This window comes from Oryctolagus cuniculus, chromosome 5 (assembly GCF_964237555.1).
Source record: "Oryctolagus cuniculus chromosome 5, mOryCun1.1, whole genome shotgun sequence".
Taxonomy (NCBI): Eukaryota; Metazoa; Chordata; class Mammalia; order Lagomorpha; family Leporidae; genus Oryctolagus; species Oryctolagus cuniculus.
The window spans coordinates 89334167-89354369 of record NC_091436.1 but is presented as its reverse complement, the minus strand read 5'-3'; the positions used below and the strand labels follow the sequence as shown (position 1 = coordinate 89354369).

The 20203-nt window shown below is 40.4% G+C and overlaps 2 protein-coding genes across 15 annotated transcripts in view; one reads left to right on the top strand and one right to left on the bottom strand.

Moving 5' to 3' along the window:
- The window catches only part of UBE3D (ubiquitin protein ligase E3D), a 181299-nt gene extending 177930 nt beyond the window's left edge, over positions 1-3369 (bottom strand). For 4 of the 7 annotated variants that reach the window (XR_007923233.2, XR_011388635.1, XR_007923235.2 and 1 more), the window contains exon 1: positions 3117-3363. Coding sequence is in view for 1 of the 7 variants with exons in the window: in XM_008263152.4 (XP_008261374.3) it covers positions 3117-3193 (77 nt within the window). In the remaining 6 variants the exon portion in view is untranslated. Of the gene's footprint in view, positions 1-3116 lie in introns of all 7 variants that reach the window. The other 3 variants (XM_070073839.1, XM_070073840.1, XM_070073838.1) reach the window with 3 other exon arrangements.
- A 3984-nt stretch (positions 3370-7353) lies between these two features.
- The window catches only part of DOP1A (DOP1 leucine zipper like protein A), a 114061-nt gene continuing 101211 nt past the window's right edge, over positions 7354-20203 (top strand). For all 8 annotated transcript variants that reach the window (XM_070073831.1, XM_070073829.1, XM_070073832.1 and 5 more), the window contains exon 1: positions 7354-7489. The gene's annotated coding sequence lies outside the window, so the exon portion shown is untranslated. The remainder of the gene's footprint in view (positions 7490-20203) is intronic.

Sequence of the window (20203 nt, the reverse complement as noted above, 5' to 3'; positions counted from 1 at the left end):
ATCCTCTGTCTGCGGCATCGGCATCCCATACAGGCGCTGGCTCAAGTACCAGCTGCTCCACTTCCAGTCCAGCTCTCTGATATAGCCTGGGAAAGCAGTAGAAGATGGCCCAAGTTCTTGGGTCCCTACACCCACATGGGAGACCAGAAGGAAGCACCTGGCTCCTAGCTTCGGATTGGCACAGCTTCGGCCATTGCATCCATTTGGGGAGTGAACCAATGGAAAGAAGACCTTCCTTTCTCTCTCTCTCTCTCTCTCTCTCTCTCTCTCTCTCTGTAACTCTACCTCTCAAATAAAATAAACAAAATAAAATGTTTTAAAAAAAGGTTTTCCTAATGTAATCCGCAGATCTAAAGATTAAAGGAAAAGACATGACAATCCAAAAACATGTAGAAAATCATTAGAAAAAATAAAACACCTAATCATGATAAAAAATCCTTAATCAACTAGGAATAGAAAAACTATGCAGTCTAACAAACAGCTTTACCAAAAGCCTCCTTCATCAGCGAAATGCCAAAAAGCATTTCTTTTAATATTAGGGACAAATGCAAAACTCATTAATATTTACATGAACTTCAAATAGACTAACATTCTAATTAAAATGCAGAGATGGTCAGAATATATTTTTATTTTTTTAAAGATGTATTTATTTCAAAGGCAGAGCAAGAGAAAGACAGGGAGAGGAAGGGAGGGAAAGAGAAAGAGATCATCTTCCACCTGCCGTTCACTCCCCACATGGCCACAATAGCCGGGTCTTGTGCAGGTCAAAGCCAGACTCCATCCTGGTCTACTTCAGGGGTGGCAGGGGCCCAAGCACTTCTACCACCTTCCACTGCCTTCCCAGGCAGATTAGCAGAAAACTGGATCGGAAGCAGAGCAGTGGGGACTCAAACCAACACTGCAATAAGGGATGTCAATGTTTAAGCTGTAAATTCACCTACAGTGCCACAATGCAAGCTCCAAGAAAAGATGTTTATAAGAAACCACATATATGCTATTTCTAAAAACTTAATACATAAACATATGTTAAAAATAGGTAGAAAAAGACATACAACATCAACATTATAGTCAACAAATTTTTGACAAAGATGCTAAATTATGTCAATGGGAGAAATGATTATCTTCTTAATAATGGTGATGGAAAAACTGTCTATTCTATAGAAAAAAGTAACTGATCTCTACACCTCACTGCAAACACAAAAATGAACTCAACATGATCACAGATCAAAATGTAAAGGCTAAAACTATACAACTCATAGAAAATAAACCTAGGAAAGTATCTTTACAATTTTGATGTATAGAAAGACTTCTTAAGACATGGACTAGGGGCCGATGCTGTGATGCAGTGGGTTAACGCCCTGACCTGAAGCGCCAGCATCCCATATGGGTGCTGGTTCGAGACCCAGTTGCTCCACTTCTGATTCAGCTCTCTGCTATGGCCTGGGGAACAGTAGAAGATGGCCCAAGTCCTTGGGCCCCTGCACCCAAGTAGGAGACCCTTTGGATCGACGCAGCTCTGGCTGTTGTGGCCAGCTGGGGAATGGACCATCGGATGGAAGACCTCTCTCTCTTTCTCTCTCTGCCTCTCCTCTCTTTGTGTAATTCTGACTTTCAAATAAATAAATCTAAAAAAAAAAAAAAAAAAAAAAGAAAAAAAGACACAGACCAAAAACACTAACCAGTAAAAAACAGTAATAAATTAGACCTTATGACAAATAAAAATTTCTATTCATCAAAAGACTCTAAGAAGTGGTAAGTCATAAATTAGGAGAAAATATTCAGATATTCTCAAATGCATATGTATATGAGAAGGCTTTTGTTGGCAGGCTATATACTCTTTCAATTCACCAATAAGAGAAAACCTGCATTTAAAAAAATACCTGAGAAGCAGAGAGAGAGACAAAAAAGACAGCTTCCACCTGCTGGTTGACTCCCTAAATGCCTGCAATGGCTTGGGGCTGTGCTGGGTGGGGCCAAAACTGGAAGACAGGAACTCAGGCCAGGAGTCCCCCATTGGCAGGAACAGCTACCTCCCACGGTCTGCGTCAGCAGGAGGCGAGAATCAGGAGCCAGACCCGGGTACTCTGGTACCTGCACAGGAGTTCTAACCTGGGTCAGAACTGCTAGGCCAAAAGCCCCATCCCCTGGCCTTTTTGGTAAAGACTCTTAAGGTGGACTGGGATTGGAGACAGCCTTCAAATTCATCATTTTTATAAAACAGGGAGAGACTGAGAGAGTCCTATTACCCCCATCCTAGGAATGAAGAAAGTCAGAGGACTTATTCTACCTTTGTGAGGAAGCTAGGACTCACGACAAGTCCAAAACTGCCACACCAGGTACCTGGCAGCTCAACCTACCTGCGGCATGTCATAAAATTCTCAGGATTTTAGTATCTAACTTTATCTAAAGAGCAGTCGCAGCGAATAGGAAAGGGGACCGCAAACCATTAAAATTGCTGCCAACAACAAAAAAGATTTTTCCTAAAAGTTTCTAGTTTGTGTAGGAAACAGCAAGTTAAACGTTTGCAGACTTCTCATGGGAACTTGGGAATATGAGGGAAAAAATAAGTTCCGTAAGTCTGTAACCTTTGTTGGCCATTCGCTGAACACAGGTTTACTGGATGAATGATAGGAGAAGAAAAAAACAGTAACAAAAACCGGGTTTTTTGTTTGTTTGTTTGTTTTTTTACAAAACAAGAAACATTAGAACTGATCTACCACCCAAATAATGGTAAATACGGATTTTTTTTTTTTTGTCATAGTTTTGTTAGAAACGCCAGGCACTACCAATGGTGTGTTGCACCAGGGCTCCTCAACTTCACCGTGCACTGGAATCCTGGGACTCGGTAAACCCAGCACTCCCGGGGTGGGGCTGAGACCCTGCACCTCTAGGAAGCTCGGAAGAGATGCTGAAGCTCCCCGTCAGGGTGTGGGACTTCCGGGAGGGGGTGGGGAGGACTTCACCTCGAGTACCGAGAGGCTCAGAGCAACTAGGAAAAGAGAGGAGCGGAGAGCCCCCCAACACACCCACCCCCCCCACACACACACACACACGGCGGCCGTGGAGACGTGAGGCGGCACCGCCCCTGGGAGCCCACACGCCCACCCCGCGCTTACCCCACGATGAGCAGCGCGCTCGGCAGCCGTCTCCGCACCTCCAGGAACACGCGCGTCTCCGCCGCGGTTGCCGCCATGGCGGGGGCCGGGTCGTACACGCGGGACCGCGCCGGAGGTTCTGGTGACCCCCGGGCCCCCAGGGCCAGCAGCGGGTGCACGTGGGGCCCGAGCGGCGGCGGTAGCGGCAGCCGTAGTGGTAGCAGCGGCGGCGGCGGCGACCGCCCTGACGCGATCACTTCCAGCCCACAGCGCCGCCTGGAGGTTGGGGGCAGACTTTCAAAATCCCTGGGCCGACCTGGCGCCTTAGCCTCCCTGGAAAAGGACCACACCGGGGGTCTCTTGGCTGGTGTGGGTAGGACAGGGCTCCAAGAAGGGAGATAATGGTGCGGACCGTCCCCAGGAGGTCCGAGAGCAGAAATTCCCTTTCCCAAACCCACTTTACTTTGGTCTTTTTTTGTGAGCTAGAATCTCTTGTTGGTGTCTGAGAAAAAAAAAAGTCAAGGATTGACTTGGCATCGCTAATCAGACAATATAGCTCCGAGACGGAACTTGTGAAAATGTAAGGAGGTTTCCTGCTGCCTACGCAGAAGAGCGTGGTTGAAGTCTCGTATCTTGACTCAGCGGACTAAGTCGTATGAGGGGTCCTCAGCAAGTTCATAGAAACCGCATACTCAGGGGGAGACCTTGCATGGATTTCAAATGTATGTGCACCCAAATAAAACTCATGCTTATTTGTTATAAAGAATGGGATTTATGTTGGCGCACTAAAAAGCATATGACATCGATTTGAAAGGAGTCCCTAATAGAGCAGCATGAATGCTGTTAAAATTAAAGCAAAAGCAAACAACCAATGTGGACAAAGCTTGGACAAAGGGTGAAATCACGGATGCTTTACAAAAGGCTTATGGGGACAATGCCCCACAGAAAGCAGCAGTTTACACGGGGATAACTTGTTTATAAGATGGCATGGGATGATATTGAAGATGTAGCCCACGTGGCAGACCAACCACGTCAGTTTATGAGGAAAACACCAATCTTGTTCATGCCCAGCGTGAAGAGGACTGGCAATTTATAGCAGAAACAATAGCCAACACCACAGACATCTCAATTGGTTCCACTTACACATTCTGAATGAAAAAACTAAAATGGAACTAACTATCTGCTTTTTAGGTGCCAAAACTGTTGCACTCACCTCGGCTGCAGGTAAGAGCTAAACTTTCAACAGAAATTTGAAACAAGGAGGATCAAGATCCAGAAGCATTTCTTCCAAGAATCCTTTTTTTTCCTTAAAATATTTTATTTATTTATTTGTGAGGTAGAGTTAAAGACAGAGAGAGGGAGAGAGAGATACAGAAAGGTCTTCCATCCCCTGGTTCACTCCCCAGGTGGCCTTGAGGGCAGGAGCTGCGCCGATCCAGAGCCAGCAGCCAGGAGCTTCTTCCAGGTCTCCTATGTGGGTGCAGGGGCCCAAGCACTTGGGCCATCCTCCACTGCTTTCCCAGGCCACAAGCAGAGAGATGGATCTCTAGAGGAGTACCTGGGACACAAACTGGGGCCCATATAGGATGCTGGCACCACAGGCAGAGGCTTGGCCCACTGCACCAGCCCCTCAAAGAATCTAAACAGGACACGAAACGTTGCTTTGCCAGTCCAATCCTAAAGACAAAGCACAATCAAAGCAATGGCTACCAAGAGGCATTAAGTGGTCCAGTCCAAGCCAAAGTGGACCACTCAAGAGCAAAAGTGGCAGCAACAGTTATGGGGGATGCTTGAGACTTTCTGCTTGTTGACTCTCTGGAAGAGCAAAAACAGGAACATCTGCTTATTGGGGGAGTGTCTAGAAAAAGTTAGCCAAAATCTCAGCAGAAAAATGTCAGGGAATGCTTCACTAGAGTTGTTTCCACAACAAAGCTCCGGTGCCTTCCTCTTATCAAACAAGACATTTGATGAGAAATCATTGGGTATTCACCCTACAGTCCTTTTTTTGTTTCTTAATTCTGAAAAAAGAATCTTTAAAAGGCCCCCATTTTTCTTCAGTTATTAAGGTACAAAGACTACATTGCCATGGTTAAGTTCCCCAGACCTGCAGTTTTTTGGGGATGAACTAAATTACTAATATCATCAACTGCAAAAGTGCCTTGAAGTGGTAGTGTTTGTGTTAACAAACAAACTTTATATTTTTTTTAAGATTTTTTTATTTATTTCACAGGCAGAGTTTGAGAGAGAGAGAGAGAGAGAGAAAGTTCTTCCTTCCGTTGATTCACTCCCCAAATGGCTGCCATGGCCAGCGCTGCGCCGATTTCAAGCCAGGAGCCAGGTGCTTCTTCCTGGTCTCCCACGTGGGTGCAGGGGCCCAAGTACTTGGGCCATCCTCCACTGCCTTCCTGGGGCCACAGCAGAGAGCGGGACTGGAAAAGGAGCAACCGGGACTAGAACCGGTGCCCACATGGGATGCCAGCTCCGCAGGTGGAGGATTAACCTAGTGCGCCACAGCGCCAGTCCCCCTATATTTTTAAATTCCATTTCCATGAACTTTTTGGAGTACTTCATATAACTTTTGTAAATAAGAAAGATGAGAATGATCCCATATGTAAATTTCCACTACTTTCTTTTGCAGAAACTCACTCGGAAAAATGGTAGCTTCATTGCTACTGCAAGATCATTTTGGAAAGTTTGATACAGCAAATAAAAGGATCTGGTTTAGTGTGAATACTTACAATGGAGAAGTAATACAATTTAAGGCCACATTAGAATTAAAACAGGAATTTTTTTAAAAAAGAAACACCGCTTTTACAAAAATGAAAACAATGACAACTTGTATACAGAAAATCCTATGTTTAATGTTCTACTTTATCATTTCAAAGCCATAATTACCTCACATGAAATCTATTAATCAGAAGCATTTCTAAATATGTAATACCTAAATCAATGCTAGATACATAAATCCTGTAGTATCCCTAAAGATACTAATTTAAAGTAATTTTTCTGGGGCCAGCTCCATGGCTCATTTGATTAATCTTCCGCCTGCAATGCCGGCATCCCATATGGGTGCGGGGTCCTAGTCCTGGTTGCTCCTCTTCCAGTTCAGCTCTCTGCTGTGGCCCAGGAAGGCAGTGGAGGATGGCCCAAGTGCCTGGGCCCCTGCACCTGCATGGGAGACCAGGAAGAAGCACCTAGCTCCTGGCTTCAGATGGACGTAGCGCCGGCCGTAGCAGCCATTTGGGGAGTGAATGAATGGAAGAAAAACTTTTCTCTCTGTCTCTCTGTCTACAACTCTACCTGTCATATTAAAAAATAATAGTAATTTTTTGGAAATCTATATTTGGGGCTTTTTAAGATTATCGTGTTGCAGTACAAATTCTTATATGATCACAATAATTCATGATCATTGAAATAACAATTCAGTTAAAAAATAAAGGTTACTGCTACTTTCAGTCTCAAATAATTCTGTTTGAAGGGTGAAGATTTAAACTCCTGACATAACCTCTCACCCTTACACCGCGAAGATATTAAATGTATCCCATTCTTAATCATTCATGCTCTTCATAACTGGTGTTTTATTAGTCTAAAAGATTTCTATTCCTTGGGCCCCTGCACCCACGTGGGAAACCTGGAAGAAGCTCCTGGCTTCTGGCTTCGGATCTGGGCAGCTCCAGCCAATGTGGCCAATTAGGGAGTGAACCAGTACATGGAAGACCTCTCTCTCTCTCTCTCTCTCTCTCTGCCTGTCCTTCTCTCTCTGTGTAACTCTTTCAAATATATAAATAAATCTTTTTTAAAAACTGCTATATTTCATACATAGTCATGAACTCATAAAACCTTTATTTTATTTTTTGCCATTTGGACTGGATATAATGGCACAATCTTCCTTGGAGTAACTTGTTATTACTGAAAGAACTGTGGACTCAATATTATCTGAAATTTGATATCAATTATTTGTCTCTTAGCCTTGCAAGTCTAACTATTCTAAGCCTCAGGTTACTCATACAAGATATTATAGGATTACTTAAATAATATTTAAATAATTATTTCAAAGCTGTTTTCAATTCCTATTAGACCTTCAAATTCTCCATCAAGATGGAGCTTTGGTAAATTTAAAACACCTGCTATTAAAAAAAAAACTCTGGCCCATTCCAGCCATTGGTTCTGTGGCCGCTTCCGCGCAGAGTCCACTTGAGGGCGCTGTGGCGACAGTTTAGCACCGGGAGGAAAGGAGCGCACCGGGGGCGGAGACCCAAGGCCGTCGACGTCGACGTGAGCGCGACGCGGTGCACGCTGGGAGCTGTCACTAGGCCCTTCGGCCCCGGCCTCCGTGTCGCCGCCTCGGTTGCCAGGAGAGCGGCGCCGGCGGGGAGCGGCCGAGCCCACGGCAGGTAACAGCGTCCACGCCCCCAGCGCGGTCGCGAGGCTGGCCGCCGGCCCCGTACAGCCTCCGCCGCCGGCTTGCTCCGGAGCCGCGGGGACGCTCCGCGGGGCTGGCTGCTGTGGCGTCGGGGGTGTTGCCGCCCCGGCCCGTCTGGAGCCTCTGTGCCCGCCAGCGGCTCTGCGGTTTCCCCGGAGTTGGGACCTGAGTGGGGACGGGAGGGCCGGGGCCTGGCGGGGGCGCGAGGGCGGCCCAGGCTGGGTCGTCGGAGGCGGGGCCGGGCGACTGGCGGTGGCGGTGGCGGGTCCCGAGCCTCCCGCGCTGGGGCCGAGCCGGGCGCAGGGCTGGGGCAGCGCTCGCACCTGTGTGGCCAGGGCGCGTGGACTGAGCTCTTTGTTGGAAGAATCCGGGCGTCGGGCTCTCATTCATCTGGTGGGTTCTTTTATGATTGAGACACGGTTGCCAGCTGTGGTCAGTGTTCCCATGGACAGGTTAGAGAGGAGTGCCGAAATAAATTAGGCGGAAGTCAGGGTAGCCACAAGGAAGTTGTTAACAATTATCACCTTTGATTCCCAGGCATTTGAAGTTGTAACATAACAGTAGTTACTTGTCCAGGCTCCTCTTCCTTCTCCCCTACCCTGAAGGAGCAGAAATGGCACACAACTGTAGTTTTTTAAAGCTAGGCAAATCGTATTTTGATTATTCTTATAGTACCTTAGAGTTCCGTGGAGTTTGAGAAATCTAAAGATTGGAAAAGACCTGAGCGATACTATAGTTAATCACAAATTTCCACACTTACAAAAACATGTAAGAAACTGCCTAATAAGCCCTGAACAGTAGAGCCAAAGTCTTTCAGTTTCGATATTTAGGAAGAGATACATTCTTGCATTTTTTTTTTTTGGTAGATATCATATGACCTTCTGTGAACAACATGTTAGCTAAGTGACTCAACTGACAACACAGTGATTTAGTTCAGCTGACAAGGTTGAGCAAATTAAAACCACAGGTAATCCAAATGCTTTATTTCAGTAATTACTTTGAGCCACCACTCTCAACGCACTCATTCCCCGTATCGGTCAACACTAGGAAGTCTGCAGGTGAACTTGATTTTTTTAGGGGGTCCAAGTGGACAAAGAATGTACGATAACTAATTTAATATACAAAGGAGAAAATGTAGCACCATATCCAAACTGTTAGGTTAAATGTAAATGTTGTCAATCAAGCTTTGAACCTGTGTGCCTGGATAGTGAGAGGAGTTCAGTAAAGTGGCAGAAATATCTCTAGCCGGGAAATGAAGAGATTACATTCAAGCCTCCTGCTGCTGCTGACCAGGTGTCAACACTTTAAGCCTCAGTTTTGACCTCTGTTGAAGGGAATTCGAAAATACCAGGGTTTTCCCTGAACATTATACTAAAGTCATTTAAGAGGCTTACCACCCTGAAAGTGTCCCCTGGCAAATAATTTGAGAACACACTGAGTTAAATCAGGCTTACTTTTTGATTTCTTCATAAAAATCAAGCATTAATGGCTATTAATGCTTCAAAATCTTTTACCACTATGCTTCTATGTACTAATTCTTTACATGGGAAGGTTATTATTGCATTTCCTAAACTTAAGAAGCAGGTCAGAGAACCCATTTTTCCATAGCCAACCTGTTAGCATCTCTTAAATAGAATCACTTGGAATACCAATTTGAAAATTGGCTGTACTTTAGTTGAGTCCTCGTTAGGCTGTAAGATCTTTACATGAAGCTTTTTTTTTTTTTTTTTTCTTTTTTGCTGCGTGATTAAGCTTTCTGGAACTCAAAGATCTGGTATAACAGAAGTATATTTTCCTTAGTGAAATATTAAGTATGCACATAGATCTCTGTAAGTCTTAATGGTTTAATGTTTTTATTTATGGCAGAATAGAATCTTCCTTTTTCTGGTTTCTTGATGCTTTTCTTTTGGGTTTGGTTTGATTTTATGATGATTATTGATTTCATTCAAAATGGCATTTTAAAGTTTCAGCCAGTAAAAGACTTGTTGATTAATGGCATTAGTTTTGCTAAGAGGATTTTCCCTTCTTGTCATGAATCCTTGAAACTATGAAATGTAACAGGAGCCCCCTGAAATGTACTGAATATTTAGGAACTACAGAACTGTAAGAACTTGGATCTTCAAAGAGAGCTCAAAGTTAAAACATAAATTCTGAGACATTATTTCTAAATTGTTTACAAATAGGATTAAATTGTTGAATGCAATCTTAAATTCCTTTGCTAAATTCTTGTAGGCTTCACTAGCATACAACCAATGTGGATATCCTATCTTTGTTACTTTGTTAGGGGTGAGTGCTGTTAATGTATAATTTTATTTCTGGGGAGAGATGGAAACACATCATTTAATTCTAATAAATAAGACTTAATTCAGATAAGTTCTCTCCTTGAAGTAAAACTAGTAAGTGGAATTATTAAGCTTGTATTTTTGTCTAATAGCTTATAATTTTCACTGAGAATTTAAATACTTTTGCTCCCCTAGTCTTTCAATTATGATTTCCCTTTTCTACTTCTTGTATTTAACTCCTCAACCTATTTAAGCCTAAAACCTCTATGAGCTTTCTTTAGGTGGGTCAGAGATACGATATCATATTTATTAAGGAAAAATTTACATACAATAATGTGTTTCCATTTTATGGTACATTTCAGTGAATTTTAACAGACTACCACCACAGTGAAGATTTGGGCCGTCCACTGTGCAGGCATGTAATATGCTTCTACTCTCTTAGAATTCTCTCCCTGTCTCTACATATATAAATTATATCTATCATTCAAGTCCTCCCTTATATGCCACCTTGTCTGTGAGTCCTTTATTACCTCATTTTGAATTAATTTCCTTTGACAGTTCTGAGACTATCCTTCTCTGTCCTTCATGATGGCTAAACAAATGGCATGCACATAGAAGGAATTTATATTTACTTATTTATTTGAATTTTATTTATTTAATGGATTAATATAGGGTTTTCCAAACTTGCGTCATTCTTTGATCTTCATCAAGATTTAGGTTGTATCTGCATGCTTCCTGTATACTTATTTTATTACTATTTATGCCAAAAATGTTAGAATCATTCTTAAAGGAAGCTTGAAATAACCATCAATCAAAAACAAGTAGCAGTGCCATAAACTGAAGGTAGACAGGTAGATAAAAATAATGAAAGCAAAACAGTGTTATTAATTCTTAGCTACAAACTGATGCCTGAACCCTGAGATTTGGTTCTCCTTGTTTAAAGGGAGATTAGCCAAAATTCTGTTGGTTTTACTACCTTAACAGCAAACTACGACTTAGTTCTTCATACAGTCAGAGGAATGGAAACTGTCACTTAGCCCTATCCAGAGATCTCATAAAATCATTATCTCTAGTTGATAACCCAAATTTTGGAAGATACTGAATTAATCTGGACTTTAAAATGTCTTAGACTTCTATCTGTACAAGAATTTGGAAATAAAGTCTTCATTATAAATTAGAAAGTATACTAAACTTTTGAAACTGAAAGACAAAAACCTAATTTGTCTCATTATTGAATGAGACAAAAGTGTTTTTCAAAAATGTTCTTAGTGGTACTTTTATAAATGAAACACTACCTTCTTATTGTTATTAGAATACATTTGGGCCAGAGCCCTGGCTCACTAGGCTAATCCTCCGCCTTGCGGCGCCGGCACACCAGGTTCTAGTCCCAGTCGGGGCGCCGGATTCTGTCCCGGTAGCCTCTCTTCCAGGCCAGCTCTCTGTGGCCCGGGAGTGCAGTGGAGGATGGCCCAAGTGCTTGGGCCCTGCACCCCATGGGAGACCAGGATAAGTACCTGGCTCCTGCCATCGGATCAGCGCGGTGCGCCTGCCGTGGCAGCCATTGGAGGGTGAACCAACAGCAAAAGGAAGACCTTTCTCTCTGTCTCTCTCTCAAACTATCCACTCTGCCTGTCAAAAAAAAAAAAAAAAAAAAAAAAAAAAAAAAAAAAAAAAAAAAAAAAAAATTAAGATAAAGCTTTGAATCCAAAGAAAAAAACCTGAAACACTGAGAGCCTTTTATGTGACAAACCAATGACTACATGTTGATTTGATAGCCGAAAAAAATGTTAAGAGAATGTTTATCTGGCAAAGGTTCCTGTAACAGTAGATGAGATAATAAAATAATCTCATATCTCTTTTACTTCTTTTTCTTATTAGTTGAGTTTAATACAGTTATATTTTCATCCTGCCAAAGACAGTTCCAGCCTCTTTTTCTTCTGAGATAATGACAAAATCTGTTCTCCTGGGAATGAACTTTATATGCACAAGCAGGAAAACTAAATTTCCTGCTTTTGTTTTGTAAAATGCATCTTTGTTTCAAGTTGCTATGATTGTTAACAGACTTTTATCTGCATAATGAGTCTAAAGTTTGCTATTGTGTTGATAAACAAAAAGCTCAGGTACATAATTAGATGTTAACTGTTTTATTATTTAACCTGAGTAATGATAAGTTTATCAATACACACATAATGTGCTATTCAGCTAGAGTTCAGATTGCTTGTTCATCTAAAGTTCTGGGATGGAATTGAAGTAAGAAAGGATCTGTTTTGATTGCCTAGTCTTTTTCATAAGACAGCCTTCACCCATACAGCCAGTTTCTTGTGTCTCTACTGGCAAATAAAGAGCAATACAGAAACAATGCAATGAAACTGTGATCATTTAGAACTGAGAGCAGACACTAATCAGAACAACTAGATCAGCTCAGTAATCTTAGTTCTTCGAATGAAATGGGTAAATAGCCCCACATTTTTTGATTGTTTTGGATTGTGCTAACATTTTATGAAAAAGTACTATAAAATATCAGGTACCTGAAATCCTTAGAATGTTATTTTGAAAGAAACTTCCAGATAGCTAGGATACCTTATATACCACAAATGCTGTCTGAGAGGCTGACATGGAACACACCACACGCTAGGTTAAAAGCAAAGCATTATTGTCAGAAAGGATCCCACAGGCTGCCTCTCCAAATGCAAGCGAGAGCAGCAGCCACAAGTTGAAACTGGAGGTCTAGTTATAGTTTAGTCAATGAGGAAATGCAGGAGGGAGCAGAGCTGGAAAGCTCCCTATGGGTGGAGTTGACATTTGTGGTTGGAGACAATTGTTGGGCCACGTGGGCACCCTCTGGTTGGGGGAAGCTAAGTTTTGGTTTCTCAGAATCGAAATTTACCTTGGCAACATGGCACCTGAGACAGTATGGTGATGGTGTTGCCGATACTGTCCCAGATGACTGACTGTCCTTTTTGCTTGTCTGGAGCCTGATGCAACTAGCCTAGTGGCTTTTCCATACCACACTTAGTCTCATTTTACAATGTATCTGAATTTTAATTTTCAGTGGAGAAAAGTTTTTCTGAGGAAAAGAGTAGGATAATTGTTTTGGTGTGTGGAAAGAAAGATGTATTTTGAATAACTACCATAGTAAGTACAGGTGTTACCACCACTTATTCACCTTTGAGCCTGAATGAGGAATTTCAACAACATAATTAGTTTTATGGCATCTGACATTTTATTGACTATCTTCAAATCATAGTGCTCTACTGTAAGTTACATAAAATCATCAAATCTGAATGTTAGTTTTATGTAACCTGATAAGTATTGTTTACATTTTGTTCTGTAAATTATAGAGACTGAGGTTAAAGAAAAAGGTTATTTGAGAATAAACTTTCAGTCACTGCTTTATGACAAATTATCTTGAAATGTAATTATTTAAAACAATGGCGTGTTTCTGTGAGAAGAGATATGGGAGTTGTTTGGCTATATAGTTCTGGCTTGAATTACTTGTGAGGTTGCAGTCTGAAGTCTGCTAGGCAGCAGTCATCTGAATGGTTGACTTGTGGTTATAGAACCCACTTCCAACATAGGTCATTCACATGACTCACCAGTTGTTTGGGGCTGTTGGAAGGAAGTTTCAGTTCCTCCCTAAATGGGCCTCTCCACCTAGCTGCTTAAGTGTGCTTAGGATGCAGAAGCTGGCTTTCCCCAGAATGAGTGATCTAAGCCCAAGTACCTGGGCCATCCTCCACTGCACTCCCTGGCCACAGCAGAGAGCTGGCCTGGAAGAGGGGCTACCGGGACAGAATCCGGCGCCCCGACTGGGACTAGAACCCGGTGTGCCGGCACCGCAAGGCAGAGGATTAGCCTACTGAGCCATGGCGCTGACCGAAATGGTCTTCAGTAAGGGTACCAAGACCACGCAATCAGAAAAGGGCAGATTCTTCAATAGGTTTGGAAAACTGGATATCCACATGCAAAATAATGAAATCAGGCCTTACCTTATATTGTGTGTAAAAATTAACTCAAGTGGATTAATAACCAAAATGTTAAACCGAAAACTATAAAATACCTAGAAAAAAAAGCTTCATGACATTGAGTTTGACAGTAATTTCTTGGATATAACAGTCAAAGCACAGGCAATGAAAGCAAATATTTATATACATATATATAAAATACTGTCTCAAACTTTTTTTGCATCAAAGGATGCAGTCAACATAATGAAAAGGCACCATATGAAATGGGAGAAAATACAATATTTGCTAAAAATGTATATTTGCTAAGAATGTATAAAGAACTATACCCCAACAACAGAATAACTCCAAATGAAAAAATGGTCTGAGGCCTTGATGAGCCATTTCTCCAGAGATGATATATGAATGTCCAACAAACTTGAAAGAATGCTCAAGATCACTAATCATTAGAGAAATGCAAATCAAGGCCATTGTGAGATCCCACTTCATGCCCATTAGGATGCCTACTATCAAATGACAACAAAATAGCAAGTGTTTTCAAGGATCTGGAGAAATGAGAACCCTGTGCACTGTTGGTAGGAATGCTAAAGGGTGTACTCCTTACAAAAAAGTAATGATGGTTCCTCAAAAAAATTAAAATTATCCTATGAGCTAGAGATATCTTGGATATTTGTATCTAAAATAGTAGAAGGCAGGATCTCAAAAAGATAACTGCACACTTAATAGTCATAGCCTATTCATGGTAATTAAGAGATTGAAGCAATCTGTGTATTGATGGAAGAATGGATCAGCATACATAGAATTAAATATTACTCAACCTTAAAAAGAAGGAAACTATGACACATGATACAACATAGTGAATTTTGAGGACATTATTCTAATATTACCAGTAATAACAAAAAAGATGAATGCCATATGATTTCACTTACATGAGATATCTAAAGTAGTCAAATTCAAAGAAATAGAAGGAATGATTGTTGTCAGGAATTGGGAGAAGGGACAATGGGGAATTGTTTAATGGGTAAGAGTTTCAGTTTTACAAAGTGAAAAACTTTTGGAGGTTGGTTGCACGACATTGTGAATAGATTGAATACTACTGAACCATTTACTCAGTGAATCGGATTATAAATTTTATGTTTACAACTAAGAAAATGACTTTAAACTATCGGAAACATGAAGCATAGGTGCATTTTTAAATTTTTAACTGTAATATAACATGTTTCTAGACACTGAAGAAGGTACCTATTAAAAAATAAAGTCACTGATTGAGTAACAAGGTATCATCATGTAGAGGCATCATATTTTAATTTTTTTTACCTTTTCATTTTTGCTTTTTTTTAGTATAATTTAATAAACATCTTCTATGTGAAAACAAAGAGCGGAGGCCATTTCCAGGAAAGGAATAGCATATGTAAGGGTACTGAAGTGGGCGGGAGGAAGTCTGAATAATGGGTAGTTGCCTAGATTTTGCATAGCTGAGACAGAAATGTAAATGAAAAAATTGAATAGGTCCAGCTCATAAAAAAAAGGGTTTAATCATATAAATAAGAAAATGGATTTCATTTGTAAATAATTGAATGTCACAATTACAGCATAGATAAGAGCGCTTATTATGTGCTAAGTAAACACTGTGCTAAAGTGCTTTTCATGTATTGTATACACTCGTCTGAGCTTCTAGCAAGAAATAATATGCTTAGATTTTATTGTGTCATATTGTTTAGAAAAGGTGATGACAGTGGAAATACAAGTCTACTGTGATAGTCCAGGTATAAAACTTTCAGGAGCCGTAGAGAAAAGACATTCTGAAAGATCCATACATTTGTGTGCTATCTAAATTATTCCCAAAGTAAATCTTCTCAGTTACACAAGACTGATAGTAATGATGTTCTTGACAGTAATGAAGTGAAAAATGCAAATTCAGAGAACAATAATAGTGCTTGACAGATTATATTTCTTATATGGAGCTTTAAAGAAACTTTGGAAAACCAAGGGACTATGAAACAAGTAGAAAGTTGAGGTATATCATGGCTTATCAATGTTTTGGAGAGTGACCATTATTTATAAATGGACTCTGAATAAAGATTGCTCAACAATCAAGCAAAACATTATTGTGGTTATAACTTTATTAGGTACTTCAGAATCTATCAGAAGATCTATTTCTCTCTTGAAGAGTAACACCTCAGCAAGCTTTGTTTGCTCTGTCATGATGGGTGTTAATACTGTTCTGTTTTCATTCCCTCTCATGATTTAAATTTAAGGTAAACATTAAAGAGCTGGAGAAACAGAGGCAGGTCTGCTATAGGTAATAGCCTGTTTTTCAATGTAAAGTACCTTGATAGTCTTAAAATTCATTCTGGTTTCTTTGTCCATCTACAGAGTTAACCTTGTGCAAGGTGCTTTGAGTTAACTAATGTGCATAGTTTATGTCCAGTGGGAATCTTTTCGTTTTAAATCTCTTTATTAATCAGTTAAATAATAATAAAAATTAATCGGTTAAATAATTAGCACCTTCCTTGAAGTTTGTTTACAAATATTCCACTGAATTTGAAGACACCCGGAAGTACAGACAAATAGCTGGTATACACAATACAGTATTTCAGTGTTCATTTATGGGAAAAACCAGTCTTCGTTTTTAAATTCAATAGTATAGGGGCCTGCACTGTGGCTCAGCGGGTTAACGCCCTGGCCTGAAGCACCTGCATCCCATTTAGTCACCCAGTTCAAGACCCAGCTGCTCCACTTCCTACCCAGCTCTCTGCAATAGCCTGGGAAAGCAATAGAAGATGGCCCAAGTCCTTGGACCCCTGCACCCGCGTGGGAAACCCAGAAGAGGCTCCTGGCTCCTGGATTCAGATCAGCCCAGCTCTGGCACTTGGGGCCAATTGGGGAGTGTACCAGCAGATGGAAGAACTCTCTCTCTTTCTCTGCCTCTCCTCTCTGTGTAACTGACTTTCAAATAAATAAATAAATCTTTAAGAAGATAAAAAAACACATTGAATAGTATCCTACTTATTTTAAAACTGAGAATGTTAAGATCTAATTTTTTAAAATATTGGCTAAATTTTATGCTTTAAAATGATGTGACTTACTATAACAGATGTAATTTTACTATAAAGATTATTATGGATTTCATTTTATTTCTAGTAATGTATTTTAGAATATTTTTTTAAAACTTCAAGCAAATAATTACAAAGGAACATCAAGATTTCATGGAAAATGAAATTAGGGCCGGTGCCACGGCTCACTAGGCTAATCCTCCGCCTTGCGGCGCCGGCACACCGGGTTCTAGTCCTGGTCCGGGCGCCGGATTCTGTCCCCGTTGCCCCTCTTCCAGGCCAGCTCTCTGATGTGGCCAAGGAGTGCAGTGGAGGATGGCCCGAGTACTTGGGCCCTGCACCCCATGGGAGACCAGGAGAAGCACCTGGCTCCTGGCTTCGGATCAGCGCGGTGCACCGGCCGCGGCGGCCATTGGAGGGTGAACCAACAGCAAAGGAAGACCTTTCTCTGTCTCTCTCTTTCACTGTCCACTCTGCCTGTCAAAAAAAAAAAAAAAAAAAAAATCTGCATGGAGGGAAGGCCTACACTTCCAGGAATGGAGAGGCCTACTTCTGGGGAAGAAAGTCCTTGTCAAGGTCCCTGCTGGTGCCTAAAGGTCAACCAATGAGGATCAGACCTTCCTCAACCTTTAACCCCCATGCCCCGAATCTATAAAAGGAGCTCTCCCAATCTCTGACGTGCAACTTCCCCAGCCCCCGCTCTGTTGCTCTGTTGGGACCGGGGAACCTCGCCCAGGAGCGGAACCCCAATAAAAGAATGTGAATTAAAAAAAAGTAAGTAAGTTTATTTTGGTGTAAAAAGTTTTTAAATGTGTGCATACCGGATGTCTTCATGACATTCATGGAAATGCATGTAATGAACAATTATGCATGTAATTCAAAACTTTTTGCAATAAAGTGTTTATCTTCTACTTCCATTTTTCCATGAACATTTTGAAGTAACCTTGATAATTTGTTACTGGCAATTGAAGAATAATACTATCTACAAATAAGCATATTTATTTTGAGAAAGATATTTTCTGAAAGATTATTTTTAACCTAAAAACCTTTTATTTAAGGTATACAAACTTCATGCATTTCAAATATATAATTTTAGGAACATAGTGATACTTCCCACCTTACCCTCCCTGGCGCCCGCACTCCCACCCTTCTTCCTCCTCACTCTTCTATTCCCATTCTTATTGTTTACAAAGATCTATTTTCAGTTAACTTTATACACAGAAAATTAATCCTACACTAAGTAAAAAGTTCAACAAACAGTATGAAAAACAAATCAAAAACTGTCCCTCAACAGTAAAGACAAGGGCTGTTCAAAATCAATGCATCTCAGAATGTTAATTTCATTTCTGTAGATTTCCTTTTAGATACTCTATTATTTACCACAGGTCAGGGATATCATATGGTATTTGTCCTTCTGGGACTGGCTTATTTCACTAAGTATAATGTTTTCCAGTTGCATCTACTTTGTTGCAGACAACAGAATTTTTTTTCCCCCACTGGTGTGTAAAAAAAAAGTCTGTACATATACCATTATGTCTTTATCCTGTCTTCAATTGACAGGTATCTGGGTTACAGATATCTGGGTTGATTCCATGTTTTAACTGTTGTGAATTTAGCTGCAGTAAACATGGGAGTACAGATAACTCATTCGTATGCTGATTCCATTTCTTTTTGGTAAATTCCCAAGAGTGGAATGGCTAGGTCATATGGTACGTCTATATTCAGAGTTCTGAGGAATCTCCATACTGTCTTCCACAGTGACTGTACCAGTTTACATTCCCACCAACAGTGGATTAGGGTATGTTTATCCCCACATCCTCGCCAGTATTTGTCGATTTCTGTATGAGAGCCATTCTAACTGGGGTGAGGTGAAACTTTATTGTGGTTTTAATTTGCATTTCCCTGAAGGCTAGTGATCCTGAGCATTTTTTCATGTATCTGTTGGCTATTTGGATTTCCTCTTTTGAAAAATGCCTGTTAAGTCTTTAGCCCATTTCTTAACTATGTTGTTTGTTTTGTTGTTGAGTTTCTTAATCTGTTTATTCTGGTTATTAATCCTTTATCAGTTGCATAGTTTACAAATAATTTCTCCCATTCTGTCAATTGTCTGTTCACTTTGCTGAGTGTTTTCTTTTTGCAGTCTCTCAATTTAATGGAATCTTGTTTGTCAGTTTTGACTTTGATTGTGCTTCTGGGGTCTTTTCCAAGAAGTCTTTGTCTATACCAATGTCTTGCAGGGTTTCCCCAATGTTCTCTAATAATTTAAATCAGTTCATAGACTTGGGACTTCGATCCATTTTTGAGTGGATTTTTGTGTAAGGTGTAGGATAGATTTCTTGCTTCATGATTCTGTACGCAGAGATCTAGTTTTCCCAGAACTGTTTGTTGAAGAGACTGTCCTTGCTCCAGGGATTGATTTTAGCACCTTTGTCAAAGTTAACTTGGATGTAGACATGTGGGTTGATTTCTGGAGTTTCTATTCTGTTCCATTTGTCTACCCATTTGTTTTTTTTTTTTTTTTTTTTGCTAGTATCAGGCTGTTTTGATTGTAACTGCTCTGTATTGTGTCTTGAAACGTGGATTTTTGATGCCTGTGGCTTTGTTTTTGCTGTATAAGATGGCTTTAAATAATCAGGGTCCCTTTGTTTCCATATGAATTTCAGTATCATTTTTTCTACATCTGAGAAGAATGTCCTTGGTATTTTGATTGGAATTGTATTAAATCTGTAAATTTCTTTTGATAGTATGGACATTTTGATTATATTGATTCTTCCATTCTATGAACAAAGAAGATTTTTTTCATTTTTTCTATCCTCTGTTTAACGTTTTTTATTTTAATCATAGAGATTTTTGACTTCCTAAGTTAAATTTATTCCAAGTTACTGAATTTTTTGGACCTATTGTGAATGAGATTAATGTTAGAAATTCTTTCTCAGCCATGGCATTGTCTGTGTATACAAAGGCTATGGATTTTTATGTGTTGATCTTACATCCTGCCATTTTACCAAACTTGTCTATGAATTCCAATAGTACCTTAGTGGAGTCCTTGGATCCTATATGTATAGAATCATGTCATCTGCAAATCAGGATAGTTTGACTTCCTTCTTTCCAATTTGTATCCCTTTGATTTCTTTTTCTTGCCTAATGACTCTGGCTAAAACTTCCAGGACTAAATTGAATAGTAATGATGAGAGTGGGCATCCTTGTCTGGTTCCAGATTTTAGTGGAAGTGCTTCCAACTTTTCCCCATTCAATAGAATGCTGGCTGTGGGTTTTTCATAAATTGCTTTGATTGTGTTGAGGTATTTTCCCTCTATACCCAGTTTGCTTAAGGTTTTTATCATGAAAGGATGTTATATTTGATAAAATAAAATTTTCTCTTCTA